The 23,170-nt window shown below is 38.7% G+C and overlaps 1 protein-coding gene across 2 annotated transcripts; it reads right to left on the reverse strand.

Moving 5' to 3' along the window:
• Positions 1–1,656: 1,656 nt before the first annotated feature.
• On the reverse strand, positions 1,657–21,254 carry HS3ST1 (heparan sulfate-glucosamine 3-sulfotransferase 1). 2 transcript variants are annotated; one of them, XM_075849169.1, is made up of 3 exons: positions 20,901–21,254; positions 12,303–12,412; positions 1,657–2,856 (listed from the first exon to the last, which is right to left on the reverse strand). In XM_075849169.1, exon 3 carries the CDS (start codon positions 2,741–2,743, stop codon positions 1,826–1,828), a length of 918 nt encoding a protein of 305 aa, XP_075705284.1. In that variant the 5' UTR covers positions 2,744–2,856; positions 12,303–12,412; positions 20,901–21,254; the 3' UTR covers positions 1,657–1,825. The 2 variants fall into 2 exon arrangements, with proteins under 2 accessions (XP_075705284.1, XP_075705273.1); XM_075849158.1 differs by lacking the exon at positions 12,303–12,412.
• Between the last annotated feature and the right edge of the window lie 1,916 nt (positions 21,255–23,170).

Here is a 23,170-nt window from a genome sequence, read left to right on the forward strand (position 1 = left end):
GATGGAAAAATAATAATGTCTGGGGGGGGGGGGGGGTAACAAAATAAACAAAGTTCTGTGTAAGGTCTGAGATAGTTTACATTTTTAATTTTGCGCATAAATCTGTCCCTGGGCATTGTGTTTTTGCATCAGTATGCTTTGTGTGTCGCTTGTGTTTTTCACGCACTTGCAAGCACTTTTTTTTTTTTCGATGTAATTGATGCGTGAAACACGTACAGCACGCAGATGTGCGACCATGGTTTTCACGCACCCATTGACTTCAATAGGCGACTAGGTGCATGAAAACACAGCAATATAGGACAGTGAGTTTCACGCAATGGACACACGATGTGTGAAAACAACGCATGTGTGAATGGCCCCATTGAAAGCCATGGGTCCGTGTGCTGTGCTTTGAAAAACAGCACACAGACGAGAATCACGCTCGTCTGAATGAGCCCTTAGGGTATGTTCACACGCAGTGTTTTCAGACGTAATTCGGGCATTTTACGCCTTGAATTACGCCTGAAAAAAACGCCTCCATTACGCCTACAAATATCTGCTTGCTTGCAATGGGTTTTACGGTGTTCTGTTCCCACGAGGTGTAATTTTACACGTCGCTGTCAAAATACAGCGTGTAAAAAGACGCCTGCTAAAAAGAAGTGCATGTCACTTCTTGGGATGTTTTTGGAGCGGTTTTCATTGACTCCATTGAAAAACAGCTCCAATAACGACCGTAAAATATGCAGCGAAAAATGCGAGTTGCTACAAAAAAGTCTGAAAATCAGGAGCCGTTTTCGCCTGAAAACAGCTCCGTATTTTCAGACGTTTTTGGTCACTGCGTGTGAACATACCCTTAGGCAAATCTTAAAGAGTAACTAAACTTTTAATATGTCATAGTGGCACGTCAGAAGTTTTAATCGGTGGAGGTCCGAGCATGGAGACCCCCACGATTGATAAAATGAAGCGTCGTTTCTGATCGGCTTTTCTCGGAAAGCTGAACAAGTGGTGTACAGGCTCAATAGAAAGTCTGAGCCCGTACTCCACTTGCTCAGCTTTCCAAGATAAAGCCGATCATAAATGAAGCGGCACAGAGCTTACCAGACCACTTCTACCGCCTCGTTTTAGTGATCGGTGGGGGTCTCAGTGCTCAGATCCCCACCGATCAAAACTTCCGACATGTCAAAAGATTTTTGAAAGTTTAGTTACCCTTTAAGTCATTGCTCGAAATGGGTAGATCAGTTTGTCAACTTTAAGACTCCTAGTGGTCCATATGTGCATTGAAGACATTACCTCCACCATACATGGAGGTACAGAATGGGCCCATAGAATTCTATGGGAATCGTATCATAGATCTGTACAAAACAAATCCTGCCCAGCCCTGTGGTTGAAACACTGCAAAATTGTATCTCAAAATAGATTTGCTAATTTTCTTAAAACATCAACAGAGTTGCAAATTGGTTAGTAATCTTGATATACTGAATTTGGCAAAATTATTACCTCTCTATTAACCAATAATTTGGATACAAGTTTTGTAGTATTAAACATTGCATTTCAATATAGCACCACCTATTCTTAAACTGCTATTGAAGACATTAAAAATAAAAGAACAAAAAATTGTTTTGGCAATAAGCATAAATAATCTTTCTATATTCCAAAATTGTTTATTATCCTGGAAAAACTATACAAAGAGTATTCACAGTTATACAGTATAAAAATATAGCTAGTTTATTTCTTCATATCCTAGTCCTATATAGAATATTCAATTTACAAATAACTTATAGCTTAAATATCCTTATTAAATACAATGTAACATTCCCAAAGGATAATGTTACAACTTCACTTTTATTTACAGCCAATCGAATGTCCTTCCAACAAGCTCAAAGAATTTTTTATTGGGTTCATAGAAGTAGTCACGTAGTTTCCCTAAGAGAAAGGAGCTTATGTGTGGGTGAGCCCGTCCTTTGGACTCATGTAAACAACGATCTCGGCCACTGTCCCGTAAACAGTAAAACCCTTTGGTCTCATTGAAGTAAAAATTTGATGCGTTGATTTGAGGAGAAAGGTTCAGAAACTTCTCTACCTTCTGTATTTCAGGGAACGGATCCTTAATTAAATAGTCACCATCAACAATATGAATATTTTGTAGTGGAAAGTACTTAAGCCATTTCTCCATATAACTGTAATATAAACTCCGGTTTATTGCTTTGTAGTCAGTATTGAGTTCACCATTTCTTAGAAGTAGGCTCTCCACTGGAGGATAGGTCTTATTTTTCTGCAAGTGATTATAATAGACTTGGGTGTAGTCCGATAAGACTCTTTCAATAGGGTCTCTTAAGATAAGTAAAACCTTAATTGTGCTGTTCATATTGTATATACGTTCAGGAACTGGAGTTGATGTGAAATAGGCCGGAGTTTTCTCTACAGTAAGCTGCTCAGGGTAGGAGAAAGGCATTTGGCTTAAGTACCAATGTAGACCTTTCCCATACTGGTTTTCCCAGTCAAAGAAATGTATCTCAGTCTCAGCCACAGCAATATCGGAATGAAGACTGAGCATTTCTAACAGAGCCCTAGTTCCACCTTTACGTACTCCAATAATAATGGTGTGTGGTAAATGCTGGTAGGTACCATCGGGATGAGGGATGTTCTTCAGCTCATAAACTGGAGGGGAAGATGTGGAGATCCTTATATCGTCTGAGGTTGGCCGAGAAGCCACCCCTTGAAGCGGAATAAAGAAAAAACACACTCCGAACAGTAGCAAGGCCATGGCAACTTTCAATAGCCTAGCTTCAGTTAGAAGGATGGTGCTCCATAGGTGTGGAATTGTAGAATGAATAACGTATTCCTGCTTCGCGTGCCTATAGTCTTCTTAGAAATAACCTAAAAAAGGAAACAAAGATATATGAAAAAACAAGAACTTGTATGTAAATTCCTGGAAAATCTTTTCAAATCCACAAAGGAAAGGTTAATAGACTATTACATTAATATGTGTATAATTATGTAGTCGAAAACCTATGACTTGCGGATACTAAAGGCTAAAAATGTTTTTGATTGCCTTCTTTTTACAGGATTCAAACTCTCTTTGGGTCCCATAAAAGAAGAAACAAGATTCTTCACAATAATAGTTTTTTTCGTCAATAAGGTCAATGAGTAATCGTATGGATTACTTCAGATTCACCTTGATTTAAAAGATGTTGGTTAGGAAAAAAATATTTTCTAAAAAGTGTCTTTGTTTGCCTTCCCTAAAACCCCCTACTTAACCAGTTTGTTTGATCTCAAACGTCACTGCTGCTCAGTTTACATCCCTTGCTTCTTGTCCTGGCTGTTTCCGGTCTTGTAACCCACCCATGATCCCTTGCTGCATCTAAGACAGCTTACACCCCCTCCACTTCATCTCTGCTCTTTGCATACTGCCACGCCCCCTTCTGTTCATAGAGTCATTCCCTGCTCTAATTAAGCTCCGTTTACATCTGCGTCAGTACTCTGTTCATGGGTTCCGTCTGACCTTTCCGTCGGGAGCCCATCAACGGAATCCAAACTGAAACAAACATAAACCATAGGTTTCTGTTAGCATCACCATTAATTTCAATGGTGACGGATCCGGTGCAAACGGTTTCCGTTGGTCAGTGTTGTGTAAAGGTTCAGGGGTGTGTAAGCAGAGAGAGGATACTGGCAGGCAGTGCTGGAACTCCGAGAGAGTAGAAGGATGAGGGGGCATGTACTAGCAGTTTCGGCACTTTCGGCTGAGCAGAAGCACGGAGCGTCATCAACTAAGTTTACATGTAGTGGGACCAGAGACGGAGCTCTGAAGTGCTCATGAAACATCCGCCCGGCCCCCTGCCTGTAAACCTAGTCGATTACACACGGTGCCTCTCCTCTGCCGGAAGTGCTGGCTCAGCAAAGACACAGAACGTCACACGAAGTGAAAAATTTACTCTGGGTGCGGTCGCGTGACCGCTACTTGGAAGTAAAGCTGATACATATAAACAGACATTATATTGGAAAGTTAATTGTACATGTCACATTAATTTAAGATAGAAATAAAATGTATTCCTGGCCAAGCGCTTTGAATAGAGAACACTGATCACAATGGGTCCATTTTTATCTCACTGTATATAAAGAGAACCAAAACTCAATATCAATGTGTAGACTAAGCATTTATAATTAAGAAATTAAATACAATTTACAAACATTTTTATACATCTCAACTTATTAATTTTTTAATAACCCCCGAGTTGTACTAGGTGGAACCTATTGTACTTAATCTGATAGGTCAAGAGATAGTAGTGTAAGCATATCCAAACACCTATTTACATTCTGTTGACTGCATTGTTCTCCCATGTACTGTAACAGGTTCCTTGGTTTAGAACTTTGAGGAGGTGTTCACATCTAAGCCCATTAGGAGTCTGTCGTAGATCTGGTCAAAATTTGCAGACAAAATAGCGCAGCATGCGAGAAATCCGGCACTTGAGTATTTCTGTTGTTCTGCGCCTATGACACAGCAGAAACGGAAAGACCGAACGCAGATGTGAACGAAGCTCAACATGTCCAGAACTGGTTCAAAGGCATGTAGGTCCCACGTAATACCAAGCTCAACAAAATACACTTCTCGGACTTACCTAGGTCAGGATAACATATCTAATATAAGTGTGATTGGGCACAACTTGAGCGATCAAGCCTTAATACGACACAGAGCTTTTCTACAAGTTCACCTGAACAGTAATGCAGTGCAAATAATTGAAGGATTGCATTAAAAGAGGTTGTTAAAATGGTTAGGACCCCCGATTAGGATACTATTTACTAAGCGACAGTGGACAGCAGCTACAAAGACTGTCTCTCGCTCTGGAGGACCCGGCCCATCTGTTCTCTACACAGACAGGTCATCGATTTCAATAGCCACCATGTAATGCCTGTGTGTTGGTGCTGCAGGGAAACTGAAAACTTGCTGTCAGATTTCTATGAAGAATACAGTTGATCGATGGGGTCCTTCCATCAGCTTATCAGGGGAAACCGAATTTAAAATTATTGTCCAAAGCCAGACAAAACCGACTTCATAAACTTAGATTTGATTAATAGCTGGATCCATCGTGTCACAAACACGCAGGACCAGCGTTAACCAAAGCCGTCATTTCCGCGGTCCTGACTGATTTGGCTTTGAACACACGAAAAAGCTTCTATTTTTTTAATAAAACACTAAAAAGTTGTTGTAAGTGAAATAAAATATTGATTTTTTCTATTTTTTTTAAATGGCGTTCAAAAGTTTGCACAGCCTTTAAGTTATATTTGTATTAAAGAAGAAAAAAGGGTTGTCATTTGTAATGATTTTAACTCTTCTGGGCGGGGAGATAGAGATGATACGAGATAGAGATGATAGAGATGGAGATATATATGCGCAATATGGGAATACCATAAAGCGACTGTTCTTCACGGACCCTAAAAAGCAAACAAACACTTGTTTGTCAGAATAATTTGCTTTTTGGGACATATTTGAAATTCTTTCAGTACTCTGACATTTGAAACATGAATCACTGTATACATAGCTTGGCATAAGGAATGTCAGATACCAGGAAACCTTATGAAAAACATGAATTGCTCTATGTGTATATGTTCGAACTAATTCCAAAGAACTTGTGAAGAAAATAGAATCTCCTCACCATCCCGCAGCTATGTGGAAAAATGCCTGAATGTTCACAACTTTTTAATCATGTAGAAGTTTCAGTCTTGAGAGCTGAACTCGTGCCTTTTCAGAAGTCTTGACTGACAGAACTGGTTTCTCTACTTGCTGTAAAGTTTTAATGATTATGAAGCTTGTTTTCTGCAGTGCAATTATACCAAAACCAACAGAATGATGTATGAATGTTTACCGACGGTTGTCGTTTTTGGGGACTTTCTTTTTCAGCTACAGTATGGCATCACACTTGTATCCATTCCACTAATAAGTGGTCTTAATCTTGACCGTAGACATTTGCATGGGTATAACTACAGAGGTGCCCAACAGAATCTCTGCCACATAAAACATAATTAGGTCACATGGCATATGGTAGAGTCGCAGTTACATATTTTGTATTACATTAACTCTGCGTTTATGGTCCCTGTTTTATGTATATGCAAGGAGAAGCTCACAATATATATGTTAAACAAAGGATGTCATGAATGCCTAAAAGCGCTATCCATCACCTCTTGGCTAATATAGCGTCTGTTTAACGTATACATCATGAGAGCTTTCGTTACGTACGCTTTAAGGGGATGCCATATTCGCCTATTAGTTTGGAAGAATCGGTCACAGGCATCAATCACCAATATGCTATTATGGCATCAGTTTAGCACATACGTCATAAAAAGTTTGTGACATACTTTAAACGGATGCTTGTGACGTATGGCATACGCCACCAATGTAAATAAAACGTATAACCAACGTAAACCAGCCCGATTGAGGACACGCTTTTGGTCTCTATTGGGTAAATGGGGGCCTATTTCTATGTTTAGCGTATACGCTCAGAGCTTTTCCAGCATATAGATTAAACATACACTGCAAACGCAGTGTGAACACAGCCTCTGACACCACCTCCGGGGGAAACAGGAAATTCAGCCGGTTAACTCCTAGTTTCCCCTACTGTGAAACATTTGGCGATCATTGGTCAGATGCTATAGACATTACAAATTAGAATTTTTCAAAAAAAATTATACAGCACTTTTCTCAGTAACATAAACCTGCAAGAAAATACTATTCTGAGGTCAAATAACTGAACTATGAGTGGACCGGTCACTGCCTTAAACAAGATCAGTACACTGCTCCACTACTGTATTATGATCAGTCCAATGATCTGACTGGCTGCAACTCTCCATATCCAGATTTTTCCGTTGTCGCACTTAACCCTGTTCTTATGAACATAATCACATTAGAGGATAGATAACTCTCTGCTATATTGAGCGGTGATCACAGTCTGAAAGTGATCTTCGCAAATAAAAGAATTGAAGCCCTTCTCTTAAAAAAAAAAAAAAAAAAAAAAAAAAAAAAATCTTCACCAGCGATCAGCTGATCAGTCACAGGTCTAGCTTCTGCAATTAAATGATATTGCCAGGGAAAGTTTCATCTGACAACACGTTTCCACTGCAGTGGCCTCTACAGGAGAAATTTATAATTACATGGTGACCATTCAAATAAATGGGTGATTTTAGCTGGATTATACGGTGTCTGCTATTACTTAGCTGGTTAACAGTGGGAAGCCGGAATCCTGACTTGGGGGTCCCCCTTTATGTGAAATACATTTATTTTTTTAAGATTTTTACCCTGTAGAATTTTGATTTGCTTCGCTTTAAGAAATTTCTCCTTGCCCCATTATATCCATTTGAAGTAACCAGTTATCTCGATTGTGAAACATTAAAGGCACTCAGCATACCTCGCCCTCACACATTCGCTCTATGCGAGTATTTAGAACTATTACTCACTTGTAAAAAAAATATCATTCCGACAATCTAGCCTCTACATTATATTCTCCCTAGAATGAGTGACATTTTAAATATATCAAAGACCATGAATATCAATGCACTTAAGCCGGCATCACCATGAAATATTATGCAATGTTTGTACTGGTTAAGTGCACGCTAGTGTTTTACTAAACACTTAAAAAAAATGTTTAAATAATTTTGACTTCTAAATAGAAAAATATTTCTATCACATTTGTTCTGAACTGTATGAAAAGCTCTTCAATCATAGGAGGCAAGTACTAGATCAAGCCTGCGAATACTTTCCAGAGGTGTCATCAACAAAATTCTCATATTTTAAAATAATAAATATCTTCTATTGTGAATCCAGACACAAAGAAAATTCATGGTCATTCGTGTAACCTGACCGGAGAAACCTCGCTAACCTAGTGATCCAGTGACGTGGCTCTCCTGCCCGGCCAAGGCCTAGAGCAGTGGTCTCTAACTCTCTCCTCTCCATTTGTTGCAAAACTACAACTCCCATCATGCCATGACAGCTTGCAACTGTTATGACGTGATGGGAGTTGAAGATTCACAACAGCTGGAGAGCTACAACTTGTAGACCACCACATGACTACTGAACAGTCTTATTACCAGCCCTTTAGGACTACAGTGTATCATTTTTGGCATATTCCATCTGGTGACCTTACTTCCAAAATATATTGAAGGGTACTAGTGATAATTACTGCAATACTTCTCATAATGACAAACTGCACTCGAAAGACTATAGGATGGTGGGTTACAATATGGTTAATAAGCTGGGCACTGTGCGTTACGTTCTAATGATCCCACAAGTTTTTCACATTTTACCTAGCCGGGAAATGCCAGAATGAATTAGAACAATTTGGATCTCCGACCTTTTCTTAATACTGTACATCCTCCCAGTCTCAAATTTCCTTTAACATGTAGACAATCAATATTGGAGAAATGTTGCCAGTGCTTTACTGGATTGAATCTCAAAATTGATTGACAAATGACTCCATTGAGGTACTGCTAATCCTTATATACAGTAGGGTTACTAAATTTACAAAACAGATAAGAGCTATAGTATTTGACACTATTAAATACATTATAAAAAGCAAATCACAATTTTGGGAATTTACTTAAAGCAAATCAACGTATAGATAACATCTTCTGAACTTTCTCAGCTTCTATTTAGAGCGGTTATCTCATGCTTGTCTGAGTCTCCAGTATTTTGAAGTGGACAGGACTATAGACAACCAGATAGTTGCAAAGTTTTTTGCATATAAAATATAGCTTTTACTTGTTTCTCTTAAAAAATTACTTTAGAAAAAAAACATACATGTACAGACAATATATATATATATATATATATATATATATATATATATATAAAAAGCCAGGAAACAGGCGCCAGATATGGAACTACAGACGTACCTGAGCGATTTCTTGCCATTGCAAGCACGCCTGCAGACATACAGCCTGTTTGATTTGCTCCAGCACTCCTGAAAATTTGGATCTAGCTGGGTATGGCCCCTCTCCACTGAAGAATCATGTGGCCGTGAGGAAACGCGTTACGAGAGTTCACAGAGGAGATCCTTTATACATACAAGGAGAGCTTTTTCCTGATCCATTGGACAGCAAGCTTTAAAGGTTGTCAGAGAAAACGGATGACATCCATACGGGTAGGGGGGCATTGAGCCCCATACTCTTGTACCTGTTGGTCACTTATTATTATTACCTGTTGGTTACTAACTGGAAAGGATCTCTAGACATAAAAATTGTTGAACGAACACTCTTTATTCATTATATACACGCATGAATTGCTGTTAATGTCGTATCACCTCACGATACTGGATACAGGCTATGAATGAGAATCAAAAATTCAGTACACTTGCTACTTTTTATATATATATTTTCTGTACATGTATGTTTTTTCTAAAGTTATTTTTTAAGACAAACAAGTAAAAGCTATATTTTATATACAAAAAACTCCGGATCTACTTTTTTTCTATATATATTATGGAGAATTCATTAAAAAGAAGTCTGGAGGGGGGACTTTCTTTCATCATCATTCATCACATAAATTATTTTAGTAGCCTGATCTTGTGGAAGGTCAGAGACCCGTCCACTTCTGTGATTAGCTCGCATCCAGGATGTTCGTAGCCCAGGTTGCAGCATTATTGGCAATTTGGTTTTTCCCAATTTGGACACGATATTCCTTGTGTTTGTATGGGTTTCCTCTGGGTACTATGTTTATCTCCCATTCTCCAAAAGCATAATAGGTTATTTTGCCCTATACACAAATTGACCCAAATGTGTGAGAGACATATGGAAATCAGACCCATTAGAGTCAGGAACTGATGTGAGCGACTACAATCTGGAAACAGCACTACAGAACACGCTGGGTTCAATGCATATGATAGGACCAAATCACATGGGTTGAAGTGCACCAAGTATAAATGCATGGCAGAAATCCTCGTCTAGCATAGGCCTTAGGGAAAGCAGGGTTTTATGTGACAAGGACAGTGCAATTTTATTAATTACAGTATATAGGTAAAACTGAACTGTACAGACAAATTATTTTTAGGTGTCTAACTTAAGATTAATCAACGGTGTAGAATCTAGAATTAACCTGTGGTATGTGATCTCCAGAGATTAAATGCCCTGTCTCAAAAGTAGTGCTCTCTCCGCTCAGCCAGCAGCACAGTCTATGATCATAGCCTTGGGGGTTCTCGGATGTAATTTTTATGGGTAGGGGGTACTTGGATTAGCAACGCTGAGAATCACTGGTCTAAACAGTAGTCTACAAAAAAAAAAAAACAGTTGGGCTCTTACACAATTTTTACTACCCTTTTGTGCTCTAGTTGTTTCTGCATTATGAAAAATTATATGTTCAGCAATATGTAATATTACATGGGCCTCATTTAAGGAAATGGCCGACCATGTCATACATGGATGGGCTGGGTCCACCAGAGTGGGAGCCGCTCTTACTTTGTGTCTTTCCATACTGGTTCATAGATGAGCATCCCAAGCAGGGGACCCCCATTCCATGATGCGGATAGGGCACATGGACAGGAGTGGTCTAGATGAGACAATCCTTTTAACGATTCATCTTAGAGTTTCAAAGCTCACAGCTTATAAAAGTACACCTGTCTTCAACTTGTCAAAACTCTTAAAGTAAATACAGTAGAATCAATTTTCAGGAGTTCGGAATAAAAGAATACAACCGCTCTAATAATTAGTGCATGATATAATAAGAAGGCAAGCTTCATCCATCTAAAGGTCATGATTTCTACTGAAAAAGTATGCACTTTTATAATACATAGACCCTAGCAAAAGAACATCTTAAAAAGGTATCCTTCCTGCAACTTTACACCGTGGTACATCGATGAAGCACACAGTACAAACTCACAAATACAACCTACAGCATATATATATATATATATATATATATAGAACCTCGACATTAAGCATTAATTCTATTTTATGGTCTTATCACCAGTCAAGCTCATTCTTCAAAACCGATTTCACAAAATGTTAACCATATAATTTGTTTAAATTAGAATACCTTGTGTTCAGCTAGATAATAAAATGATAGAAAAAGCTGCACCGAGTATTTTAAAACCTGGTTTATTATTATATGCTTATAGAAAGGGGAGATGAGAGTAGTCGTCAAAGCCAGATCAGCAATTGCATACATAATAAAGGAAGTATTAGCAGGCTTCAGCCGATGTTCAATCAAAGAGTCAACAAAGACGAATAACTTGCTGAGTCAGAATCCAGAAATCCTAAAGTCAAAAGGTCAGTTACACAGACCGAGCTAACAAAGTCACTAGAACCAGAAAATGGTACCTCTTAGTCTCAGTGTCCCCTTTAAATACGTGCACCAATAACCAGATACATTTCCGAAGGGCAACTACCAGGCCTTGGGTGCAGCACATAAGTACAGTGAGTTTTTGTACAGCATCGGTAGTGCCCAAAAAGTAGTCACACAGTCCCAGCACTGCAGAGTAGGGACAATCCCAAAAGCGTTCAGTGCTGTTCCTAGAAGAATCTCTGGTAAAAGCGGGTCAGATAAGTAAGACAACCTACGGCTTACAGGAAGATCCAGTACGAAAGGGATAATTTTTTTAGTTACCATGGTGACTGCGATTTATCCACCATCGATTTTCCCGGATGAATACTAAAAATGTTTCTAAGGATTTTGCAAAAGATAAATTAAAAAAAAAAATGTAGCGAAATTTTCCTGCAAATTGGTGTTTACCGTAAGCAGCGTCAGGAGATATAAAAAAAAAATACCCTAAATTGTTGACAGTTTTTGGAATAGATGTGGACACTGGATAAACTTGTCAAAATTTTTTTTACACCCGGCACAAACCATTTGCAGGTGTGCAATTATCATTCCGGAAAGTAATAAAGTGAACAGAGTGATTTATGGAAATATTTGTGTAAGTGGCTTGCATGGAAACGGGTTGTCTTGTGACAGGATAAGTGAACATTGCGACTGAGGGAATGAAAAGCATGGTAGTCATCCAAAGGGGCATAGAAGAAGGTATCTAATTGGAAGATCACCAAAAATAAAAAAAGGGCAAGCAACGCATTAAAATGAAGAGCCCAGTCCAAAAAGTTCATTGCTGGTCAGAGGCTTAAGCTGCCAATTCACTGACTGGTTTTCATAATGAACTTATTTTAGACCTCACGGACAATAAATTAGGAGTATATGAGCTCAGAATGATCGGAGGCCATCATATTACAATGTCAAAACAAGAATAAAAATAGACAACAATTGTATCTGACCTAGCCAAAAAGTTCCAACCATTCAATCTAAATACCAAACAACATCAATAAAACCTAGCTGGCACATAACATACACTTACCTCATAACCATGCTGTTTTTTCAAGGAATTGCTCTAGAAATTTAAAGCGGATGTCTTAACTTTTTGGGTTGTTCCTATCGATATCTATGGAAGTTCTTACGTTCTGGCTACTAAATAAAAAAAAAATAATTCAGAGTGGCTCTAGGACTGGTCCAACATGCTACTAAAGTCTATAGCAATGTGTCCATCGCCTTGATTTTTTTTCTTTTTCCTGCATCCCACCCCACAGTCTTGATTATTTTACAACCTGAAACTAGAAGGTTCTCCTATTTGATCTTAGACAAGTCTGTGTAGAATAGAGAGGAGATCTAAGCCGACATCTTTCCTGTGACCACTTCAGTACATGAAGATATATTTACTCAAATAGTGGTCACCCAGACAGGAAGTTAAGGGGTTGCTAGGGAACCTGAACTAACACCTTCTGTACAATACATTAAAAGGAGCTGCAAGAAGAAAAATTAACATTTTCCGTAGAGGTACCGGATATTAATTTGAACAACGTGTATGACGTTTCTGCATTGGAATTATCAAGGAAATCTCAAAAATAATTTAGAATGGATTTCTTTAAACTTAGTATATATTTAGTTCACATGCATCCAACCAAACAGTTATTGGAGGCTTCATAGCCATACTTCCATTTCCTTCAAAAGACCACAATACATTGTAAACTTGTAGCTCTAAACCCCTAATATAAGCTCAGATTAATAAACATATATACACGGAAGGAAAATATGCCATATATGCGAGATTTATCAAGCCCCTGCGTCACGTTTTCCAACGCATACAAATGTGTCAGGAACAGTGGGCAGGGCCTGAGAATTGCGCGGAGCACGAGTCACTAAAGTTTTCCTATTTTTTTAAACACCAACCTGGCATGGTTTTCTCCCTATGCAATGCACCCTATTGATGAATGTGACACATCCTGCCCTGGGGTTGGTGGTGGTGGAAGGGACTGGCGTAACTTTTGCATGGTGTACCAGTTAGGGTATGTTCACATGTTTTCAGACATAATTCGGGCGTTTTACACCTCGAATTACGCCTGAAAAAACGGCTCCATTATGCCTACAAACATCTGCCCATTGCCTTCGATGGGTTTTATGGTGTTCTGTTCCCACGAGGTGTAATTTTACTCCTCGCTGTCAAAATACGGCGCGTAAAAATACGCCCGCGAAAAAGTGCATGTCACTTCTTGTGCCGTTTTTGGAGCAGTTTTTCATTGACTACATTGGACATTCTGGACAACCCCTTAAACCAGGGCTTAAAGCCTGCATATCTGGTTTTAAGATTTTGGATTTAATTTCGATCTATTCTAATTTATTTTATATTCGAACTTCAGCCAAGTTATTTGTCCTTGCAAAATTAACAAACATAAGGCAAATGATACTACTAAAACCATCACTTGTAGTTTCCAATGCTCCTCTCTGTATCGAGCTGCACTGCCGTCGAGGTGGGTCATGTTTGAAGGTCAACGTAGAGAAATCAGGACAAAAGGTCTTGCATTACAGAAGAGCAAAGATGCTACTTCTAAAATACAGTTATTGATTTGTGCTCTAGTCTATTACAGTTTTCTTTTCTATTTCCCACACTATGAAATGGATGTTCTGCAAATAAATTTTCAATTTTCAGCTGTGGTTATTTCATTGTGCAGGATGTTTACTATGCTCATAGGTTTTTTGACAGAGGAGAAGTTTAGGTCTGCACTGTTTTGTAAAGTTATTTAGTTCCAACTAATATTTAAATAGACTAAAAACAATCAGCAAATAAGAGATAAGAAAGTCCAAATCTTTACAAGTAGTAAAATAAACCATTAACATAGTATTATATTTTCTGGCACAAACATTTCAAATTTCGATTTTTCACACTGGCCCGCATGACTGGAAGGGCAGCATCTGAATAGGGTGCCATGGGCCCACCAGGGTAAATGGTTCTGAGGGTCTATACAGAACATGTGTTCAGGTCAGCCATTAATTACATTGTAATCTTTATTGCGATCATCGTACACACAGGACATATCATCAGTAAGGTCTAACAGTTTTGTGAACCAACCCGTAAGAAATAGACCCTGTGTGTGCTTGTCTTCTGCTGGACCTTTGGTGCCCATTGCTGTATCGGAGCCTTACTCACCGGGGGATCCTTTGGTGCTCTGGTGAACCAGCCTGACCCTACTGAAGGGTGTCATTGTTAGGGTATGTTCACACAGCCTATTTTCAGACGTAATTCGGGCATTTTACGCCTCGAATTACGCCTGAAAAGACGGCTCCATTACGCCTGCAAACATATGCCCATTGCTTGCAATGGGTTTTACGATGTTCTGCTCAGATAAGGTGTAATTTTACTGGTCGCTGTCAAAAGACGACACGTAAAAATACGCTCGCGTCAAACAAGTGCATGTCACTTCTTTGGACGTTTTTGGAGCAGTTTTTCATTGACTCCATTCAAAAACAGCTCCAATTACGTCCGTAAAGAACGCCGTGAAAAACGCGAGTACTTGCAAAAACGTCTGAAAATCAGGAGCTGTTTTCGCCTGAAAACAGCGCCGTAATTTCAGACGTAATATGTTAAGACGTGTGAACATACCCTTAAACTAACTTCTTAAATGAAACACTTGTGGTCTAACCGGATTATAGAATAAGAAGTGTGAGAATAGGACAATGTTCTACTCCAAGACAAGCAAATAGAAAAAGAGCCGAACAAAACCTACATTAAGTCTACTACGTATGGTAAAAAAATATAAGCAGGATCCACAAATCAATCTGTGATATTCACCCAGGACTAATAAAGTTTCCCAAGCCAAGACAAGTCATACCTATGTTCTAATTCTTAGATATCCTGACAATTGGGGTAGCATTGTGCATTTATTAGTAATAAAGCCTTTTCACATCCACTCACCCATATGATTTGATGTTATTCATTTAAAGAGATGCTGTAGTTTTAAATAAAAAAAAATAAAAATAAAAAAAAGAAAAGAAGGTGTTCAGGACTGTCAGGACTAGAAAAACATTCCAGAAACAGTGCCACACCTGTCCATGGGCTGTGTTTGCTATTACAGCTAAACTTCATTGAAGTGAATGAAGCTTAGCTGCAATACACACAACCTGTGGGCAGGAGTGGCACTGTTTTTGGAAGAAGAAAGTCATAATTTTTTCATTCTGTACAACCCCATTAACGGTCCTCTTAAATGTCATTGAGACATAATTTTGGGTGGTCAGAGCATTGACCGGTAGCAAAAGCCTACAAAGCTATATTGAACTCGGATAGTTTTGCATTCAGAGATTTCCAAAAAAACTTTGCTGATGAAAGTTCCACCACACATGAAGAGGTAAAAAAATTCCCCTCTGGTGGCACCCATCTCAGCCTGCAGGGGGGCAGCATTCTGGCAGACCATGCTTGCTATATCTCATCTCTAATTTGGAGTGGGAAGGCACCCTTTCAATGTTCTCCTCAGACTAGAAGGTCCCCCAACTGTACTGCACAAAAAACAGAAGTGCCACGTGAGAGCGTTTCTCTTTTTATAAACTTTACTGCCAAGATATTTTACGAAATTTGAAATTAAATATTTAATTATGGGTTTATTTATTTATTATTGTTCCACTGCACATACAAATAGTGAGCCAAAAAAACTGGTCTCTTGTTGGAAAAGACGTAGCTGGTCATGGTATCATATACTCTAGAGGGAGGGCTCCTGGTTGGCCGTTTTCTGTGGAGGACTATCGGTATCCATTGAGATCTGATGCGGCACTACAAGAAAAATTTGTATTTACTTTGCCTTTTGCCACTTCTGATAAGACCCCATCGCTATGATCAACTTTACTCTAGGGGCCCATGCTATCCAAAAGCGTTATTAACCCCTTTACCAACTGCGACAACAATGAGGACCCTAAACCATGCAATCTACTATAAAGAGGATTCAATATGTGCAACGCTTACCAGCTGTATGTATTTAGTGTAATTGGTTCAAGAAGAAACATACCTAACAACTAAGATGTGACTTCCCTGTGCGGTCAGCGAAACATTCAAATCACATTTTCTTCCATATGCATAAAGGAAATCTTCTAAGTACCATAAACATTAAACAAAATGAAAAAAATAACAATCCTGCAATAAATCAACAGTACATTTTTCTGCCTAGGTTTTTGCCATTATCATTTGGCGATTTTATTTTGTAATACCCCCTCTTGAGTTGGTAAAAAAATAAATTTAAAATATGCAATAAACACAGCAACCCCCATCCGGAATGTTGTCAGTTTAGGAATGTCACATGCATTCCAGCCCCAGCCTTGTAACACCTATATGAACCCAGGTTACAATGTATCCAAACCACACTGACAAGTTTACCAGCTGGAAGCATTACGCATGTTAGAATGTAGAATAGCAGAGCACAATACCACAATCATAAAATGTAACAATAAACCGCATGGTAACACCTGGCATCAAATACAACGGTGATAAAAAGTCATGTATAAAACGGAGAGGAGCAGAACTGTAAAGGTAGGTTTTCTAGCTAGGCAATCATTAGAAAATGTATCAGTAAATAAACTAGACTCCGATCAATCGGGACACTAAATCTAAGACTGGGTGATTATATTAGTTATATGCAGTCTTTTCTTCCCTGTTATCAGCCATATCTGAAAGGACGAGAGGATGACTGAGATGTTACTATCCACTTTCCTCTTTACAGGAGGGTACTATTACACGGAACGACATGGGTCGTGTGAACGAGCACCGATCAACGAGACATCTCATTGATCGGCGCTCGTTTGCCCATATCACACGGAACAACGATTGGATACTTCTAGGGACGAGCGCTCGTTACTTCGATCGCTCGTCCCTATACATTTTCATCATGTCGGCAGAACGTCTCACGGATTACATAGGGCGATGCGCTGCCGACAAAGATTTTTAATTCTGCGTAAAAGAGCAGATGAGCTGACGAATCAGCGTTTGCTTGTGATCGTCTGACCGTATGAGCGCTCGTTTGCCCGATCATTGGCCTCTGTAAGAAGGCTTTAACACATCTCCAGCTCTCAGAGCCCCTGGAAACAATTACATACAGTACATGTATGTGAATTACATTAGCAGCTCCTGCACCAGGTTTAGTGTCCCTGTCCCTTTAATGAATTGATAGGTTGAATTCTTCCTGTCAACGAGGAGAACAAAGGTCCACTCCACCATGAATCATATCAGTTTTACTTACACAAGCGTTAAGTCGCTTTTTTTTTTTTTTTACAACTTTTGTGTTGTTGCATATTAACTGACATGTTTGTGTTAAATGATAAGTCATTCAGATGAACCAATGAGATGCGGGATCGGAGTCTCAATCTGAAAATCCAAGCTTCTGAAATCTCCTATATCCTGGTGCACGGACTATACATGATGCAGACCTGGAAATCCTAAACTCTCAATACTGCAACTCATCTTCATAGCGGTCTGAGCTTCTTTTTGCTGATACAGATCTCCAAATCCACTGCATGGAGATAGAGTTAAAAGGGAACCCATCAGAAATTTTGAGGGGAAAGGACTTTTTTTTAAAGGCATGCACTGCATGCTTCAAACTCCGCCCCTCTGCTCTGAGTGACAGCTCTAGCAGTCTCCTGACTGGCCGCTAGAGCAGTCAAAGCAAAGTGTGGCACTTGCGACCGCTTTGCACTAGAAAAATCAAACGTCGGTTTCTCAGTCATTGAAAGAAAGTTTAAAATACCCTTCCCATCCTCTATTTTACCCTGCCAACAGTTTTGAGGCCTCAAAAATGCGGACAGGTTCCCTTTAAATATTAAAATTCTGGTTGCCTGCAGCTGCCACTAGGGGGAGCTTAAAAATTAGCTGATTACCATTTTATTATTTTAGTTTAATGTATAAACCGTATGCAGTACACTCCTATGCTGCCCTAGTGGCCACTGAAGGCAGCCAGAATGTTCTTAGCGGTGGATTTGGAGCTCTGTATCAGAAAAACAGGGTTCTGATCACTAAAGATACATTTAGAAATTATTCAGCACCAAATGTTGGATCTATTTAGATTCCAAAAACCAAATTTGTACTCAAGAGTGGACATTTACTTTAAGCTGGATCAGCTAGTTTTGCTATAATATTGGTAATCATAGCAAAAAATAAGAGTTATTAAATATTTGCATTGCACCACTTGGGCACTTTGTGGCCGGCTTTATCGGATGCCACATTAGTAACGTTCTGATGCCACAGTAGTGACGTTCTGATGCCACAGTAGTGACGTTCTGATGCCACAGTAGTGACGAGTGACCAATGAAGATGTTATATCATTTATCACACCAGTTATTGGAGCTAGTGTTCCTAATTGGTGATATCAGTTCAATTATCAGTGAATCTACATGAATAAAGAAGTGGTTTTCCTTTAAGGGCAGGTTAAACCATGATTTATAGGGAGTTTTGGTCTCTCTCTGGATTAACCAGGGTTAATTATGATTAACCCCCTCACTTTCCTCTGGTTGAACTTGATGCTTGACTGTTTCTGTATTCACACGTGCAGGTTTTGATCAGATTTTGGAATGCAGTTTTTAAACCAAATAATAATAGAAGTAGTCTCTATCCTTTGCGATCCACTCCTAGTTTTTGCTTAAAAAAAAAACATTAAAAAAAAGCCTGAATGAAACCTGTATGTGTAAATACACCCTTACTCTCAGACTTTAAGGCGGAATACACACGGTGTGTATTACGTGCGTTTACAGTACCGCAGCGTAATACAGTACCAGCATAGGCAATGAGATTCCAGGGAATCTCATGTCCACGCTGTAGTATTTTTCGGGAAGTAAATTAACCCGCGGTGCATATTTTTGAAACGGCGGCATGTCACTTTATCCCGCGATTCCATCTCCCTAGTTATGCAGAAATATGCAGCAAAGCCCGCAGCATGAAAACATTGCGATCTACGCAGCAAAAACGTAGAAATTGCAATGCGAATATTTTTTGCGATTTTCTTGCAGTTTCGCTGCGTATTTTCTGCATCAAAATATGCAACGTGTGCATTCAGCCTAAAAGGAGACAGCCATGGATATGCACGGCCACATCTACATTTAATTTCCCCGAGGATACGGCGGTCAGGGGACTCCTGTGCTCCAGATAGCTGGAGGTCCCAGAGCTGGGGATGCCACAAATGTTTATAGTGGGAAACCCCCAATAATTTGTTAAATTAATTAAAGTCCTAATCTGCCTTGGAAATCCCCCCCTTCTGGAGCATCCACCGTGCAGATTACAGACCTGACATTCCCGTATAATGGTTGAATACCCTCGTTCCTCCATCCCCCAATCACTCTCTAGATCAACAGGGATACGTCCCTTGTATGTGGGGAATGGACAATATAAAAGCCATAAGTAGGAAAATAGTGATTGAAATCCTCTAGTAAAGAACAAAGCCATAGACCCAGAGCTCGGACTGGACCGATCACTGAAGCTGGAGGATATATTAGTGTGCGAGTTAGGGTATGTTCACACGGCCAAATTTCAGACGTATACGAGGCGTATTATGCCTCGTTTTACGTCTGAAAATACGGCTCCAATACGTCGGCAAACATCTGCCCATTCATCTGAATGGGTTTGCCGACGTACTGTGCAGACGACCTGTTATTTACGCGTCGTCGTTTGACAGCTGTCAAACGACGACGCGTAAAAATACAGCCTCGTCAAAAGAAGTGCAGGACACTTCTTTGGACGTTTTTGGAGCTGTTTTCTCATAGACTCCAATGAAAACAGCTCCAAAAACGGACGTAAAAAACGCTGCGAAAACGGCACGAAAAACGCAGCGAAAAATGCGAGTTGGTAAAAAAACGTCTGAAAAGCAGGGTCTGTTTTCCCTTGAAAACAGCTCTGGATTTTCAGACGTTTTTGTTGACTACGTGTGAACATACCCTTATAGCTGGTCATAAATGGAACAAATAAGAAATACTGGATGGCAAAGATGATGTCTAAATAACCGGCTGCCCCATACACTATCAGTCACTATGACAATGGACAGTATGTGGCATGGGCATCAACGTCAATTACCATAAAGACTCCTCCGGCTGACAAATACAAGTCACTATTACACAACTCCGAATAGAAAAACGTGCAATAAACATCCAAATATAAAATAAAAAAGTGGATGGATTTAAATACTTCATGTCCTGTCGTCACTATAATATATGATTATCATTGGTAGCCGGGGCTGGAGATAAAATCTATGGAATATCAATGTGTCTGTCAATCATGAAACATAAGATGATTAAAAAAAAAAAAAAAGTGGGGACAATAATAATAACAATAAAAAATTATGATTCTCATTATATATATATATATATATATATATATATATATATATATATATATATAATCTTCTATAGGGACAGGTGTCTGTAACGCCAGGTAACAGATTGAATCTATAATAACTATTGTTTGAAGTGCAGTCACATGTGAGCAAGATGTTCTGCAGCAGCACATACCACGTCTGACAGGTCCACAGAAGGGCACAGCATGGTTGTCACGTTGACATATAGTAAATAACTAGTTCGTATTGATACAATGTCAGTGAAGATACACAAAGTAATGAACGCGCTTCCTGTATAACAGAGCAGGAAACTTACTTCAAGTACTTACCCAGTGTGCTCAGACCAGCATGGTTGGACCTGGCACCTCTACCCATCCAGGTGCCCTTGTAAGAAGCGATCAGATGTTACTCTCCTCTAAGTCTGTGTTCTGTGACGTCTGCAGGTCTCCCCTCCCAGAACTCTTATCCTGTAAACCCAGGACCTCATCGCCACCACCTCTGGGAGCGCCGCATTTGATGACGAAATGCTTATGTTGCAATGCACACAGGTGACAGTGGCTTGGTCATTAGTCTCGGAGGCTGTGGAAGTCGTGTCTTCAGTCCATGTGCTGTGTCTGCCTGCCACTCTGCCTGCCACTCAGCCTGCACTGCCTGCCACTCTGCCTGCACTGCTAACTCCAGTGTTACTTCTCAGCGCCGAGCTGCCACGATTATATCTCAGCCTTACAGCTGTAGCCTCCTCTACTACCGTACTGTTTAGAATAGATGCGCACTTCAGCCTGAACACACGTCAGACACACCTGCGTGTGTAAAGGAATCCATGATGAAGATGAAGATGAAGAGCATTTATTAACAAGTTATCATTCAGGTATAATACAATGTAGAATAACAATAAGAATTAGAAAAAAAAAAAAGAATTCGTTTATCTAAATACAATAATACATTTCCCCATACATGACCGAGAATTGTGGACATTACAGCAAAATCTGGCACCCCAGAAGAAAAAGAAAAAATAATTCTCAACAGATTCCATGTCTATCTATCTATCTATCTATCTATCTATCTATCTATCTATCTATCTATCTATCTATCTATCTATCTATCTATCTATCTATCTATCTATCCCATATCTATCTATCTGTCCGTCCGTCCAGCCATCTATCTATCTATCTATCTATCTATCTATCTATCTATCTATCTATCTATCTATCTATCTATCTATCTATCTATCTATCTATCTATCTATCTATCTATCTATCTATCTATCTATCTCTCTATCTATCTCATATCTATCTATCTCATATCTATCTATCTATCTATCTATCTATCTATCTATCTATCTATCTATCTATCTATCTATCTATCTATCTATCTATCTACTATCTATCTATCTATCTCATATCTATCTATTTATCTATCTATCTCATATCTATCTATCTATCTATCTATCTATCTATCTATCTATCTATCTATCTATCTATCTATCTATCTATCTATCTATCTATCTATCTATCTATCTATCTATCTCATATCTATCTATTTATCTATCTATCTATCTCTCTATCTATCTCATATCTATCTATCTATCTATCTATCTATCTATCTATCTATCTATCTATCTATCTATCTATCTATCTATCTATCTATCTATTTATCTATCTCTCTATCTATCTCATATCTATCTATCTATCTATCTATCTATCTATCTATCTATCTATCTATCTATCTATCTATCTATCTATCTATCTATCTATCTATCTATCTATCTCATATCTATCTATCTATCTATCTATCTATCTATCTATCTATCTATCTATCTATCTCATATCTATCTATCTATCTATCTATCTATCTATCTATCTATCTCATATCTATCTATCTCATATCTATCTATCTATCTATCTATCTATCTATCTATCTATCTATCTATCTATCTATCTATCTATCTATCTATCTATCTATCTATCTATCTATCTATCTATCTATCTATCTATCTATCTCTCTATCTATCTCATATCTATCTATCTATCTATCTATCTATCTATCTATCTATCTATCTATCTATCTATCTATCTATCTATCTATCTATCTATCTATCTATCTATCTATCTATCTATCTATCTATCTATCTATCATCTATCTATGAAGAAAGCAGCACTTCTAGAGATAAAGCAGCGGGTGCTATGCGAGCCTGACCATAATCCATATAGTCCTATAGATACACCAAAGACAAAATGATCGCAGCACTCCAAGATATTGTTGCAAATAGAAAATGTGGTTTATTGTTCCATGACAAAAAAGCTACGTTTCACTCCTCTCACAGGACCTTTTTCAAGCTAAAGTGCTATGTGCACAGTAGGGCTTTATACCCTTGAATAGCAATTACATCATCAGTGGTAATCAATACAAAAACATCAAAAATCATTTCAATACTTAACTAATAAAGCATATAAAAACATGTGCATCAATGTACAGACATAATGCATACAGCATTGGACCCATTGTGTCACAAACAAAGTGATAAAAACAGTGTAGTATATTTAATAAATCGAATATCCAAATACATACATATTCATAAGGAGGAGGACCCATATTACAT

The sequence above is a fragment of the Rhinoderma darwinii genome, chromosome 1, assembly GCF_050947455.1.
Source record: "Rhinoderma darwinii isolate aRhiDar2 chromosome 1, aRhiDar2.hap1, whole genome shotgun sequence".
In the NCBI taxonomy this organism is placed as follows: Eukaryota; Metazoa; Chordata; class Amphibia; order Anura; family Rhinodermatidae; genus Rhinoderma; species Rhinoderma darwinii.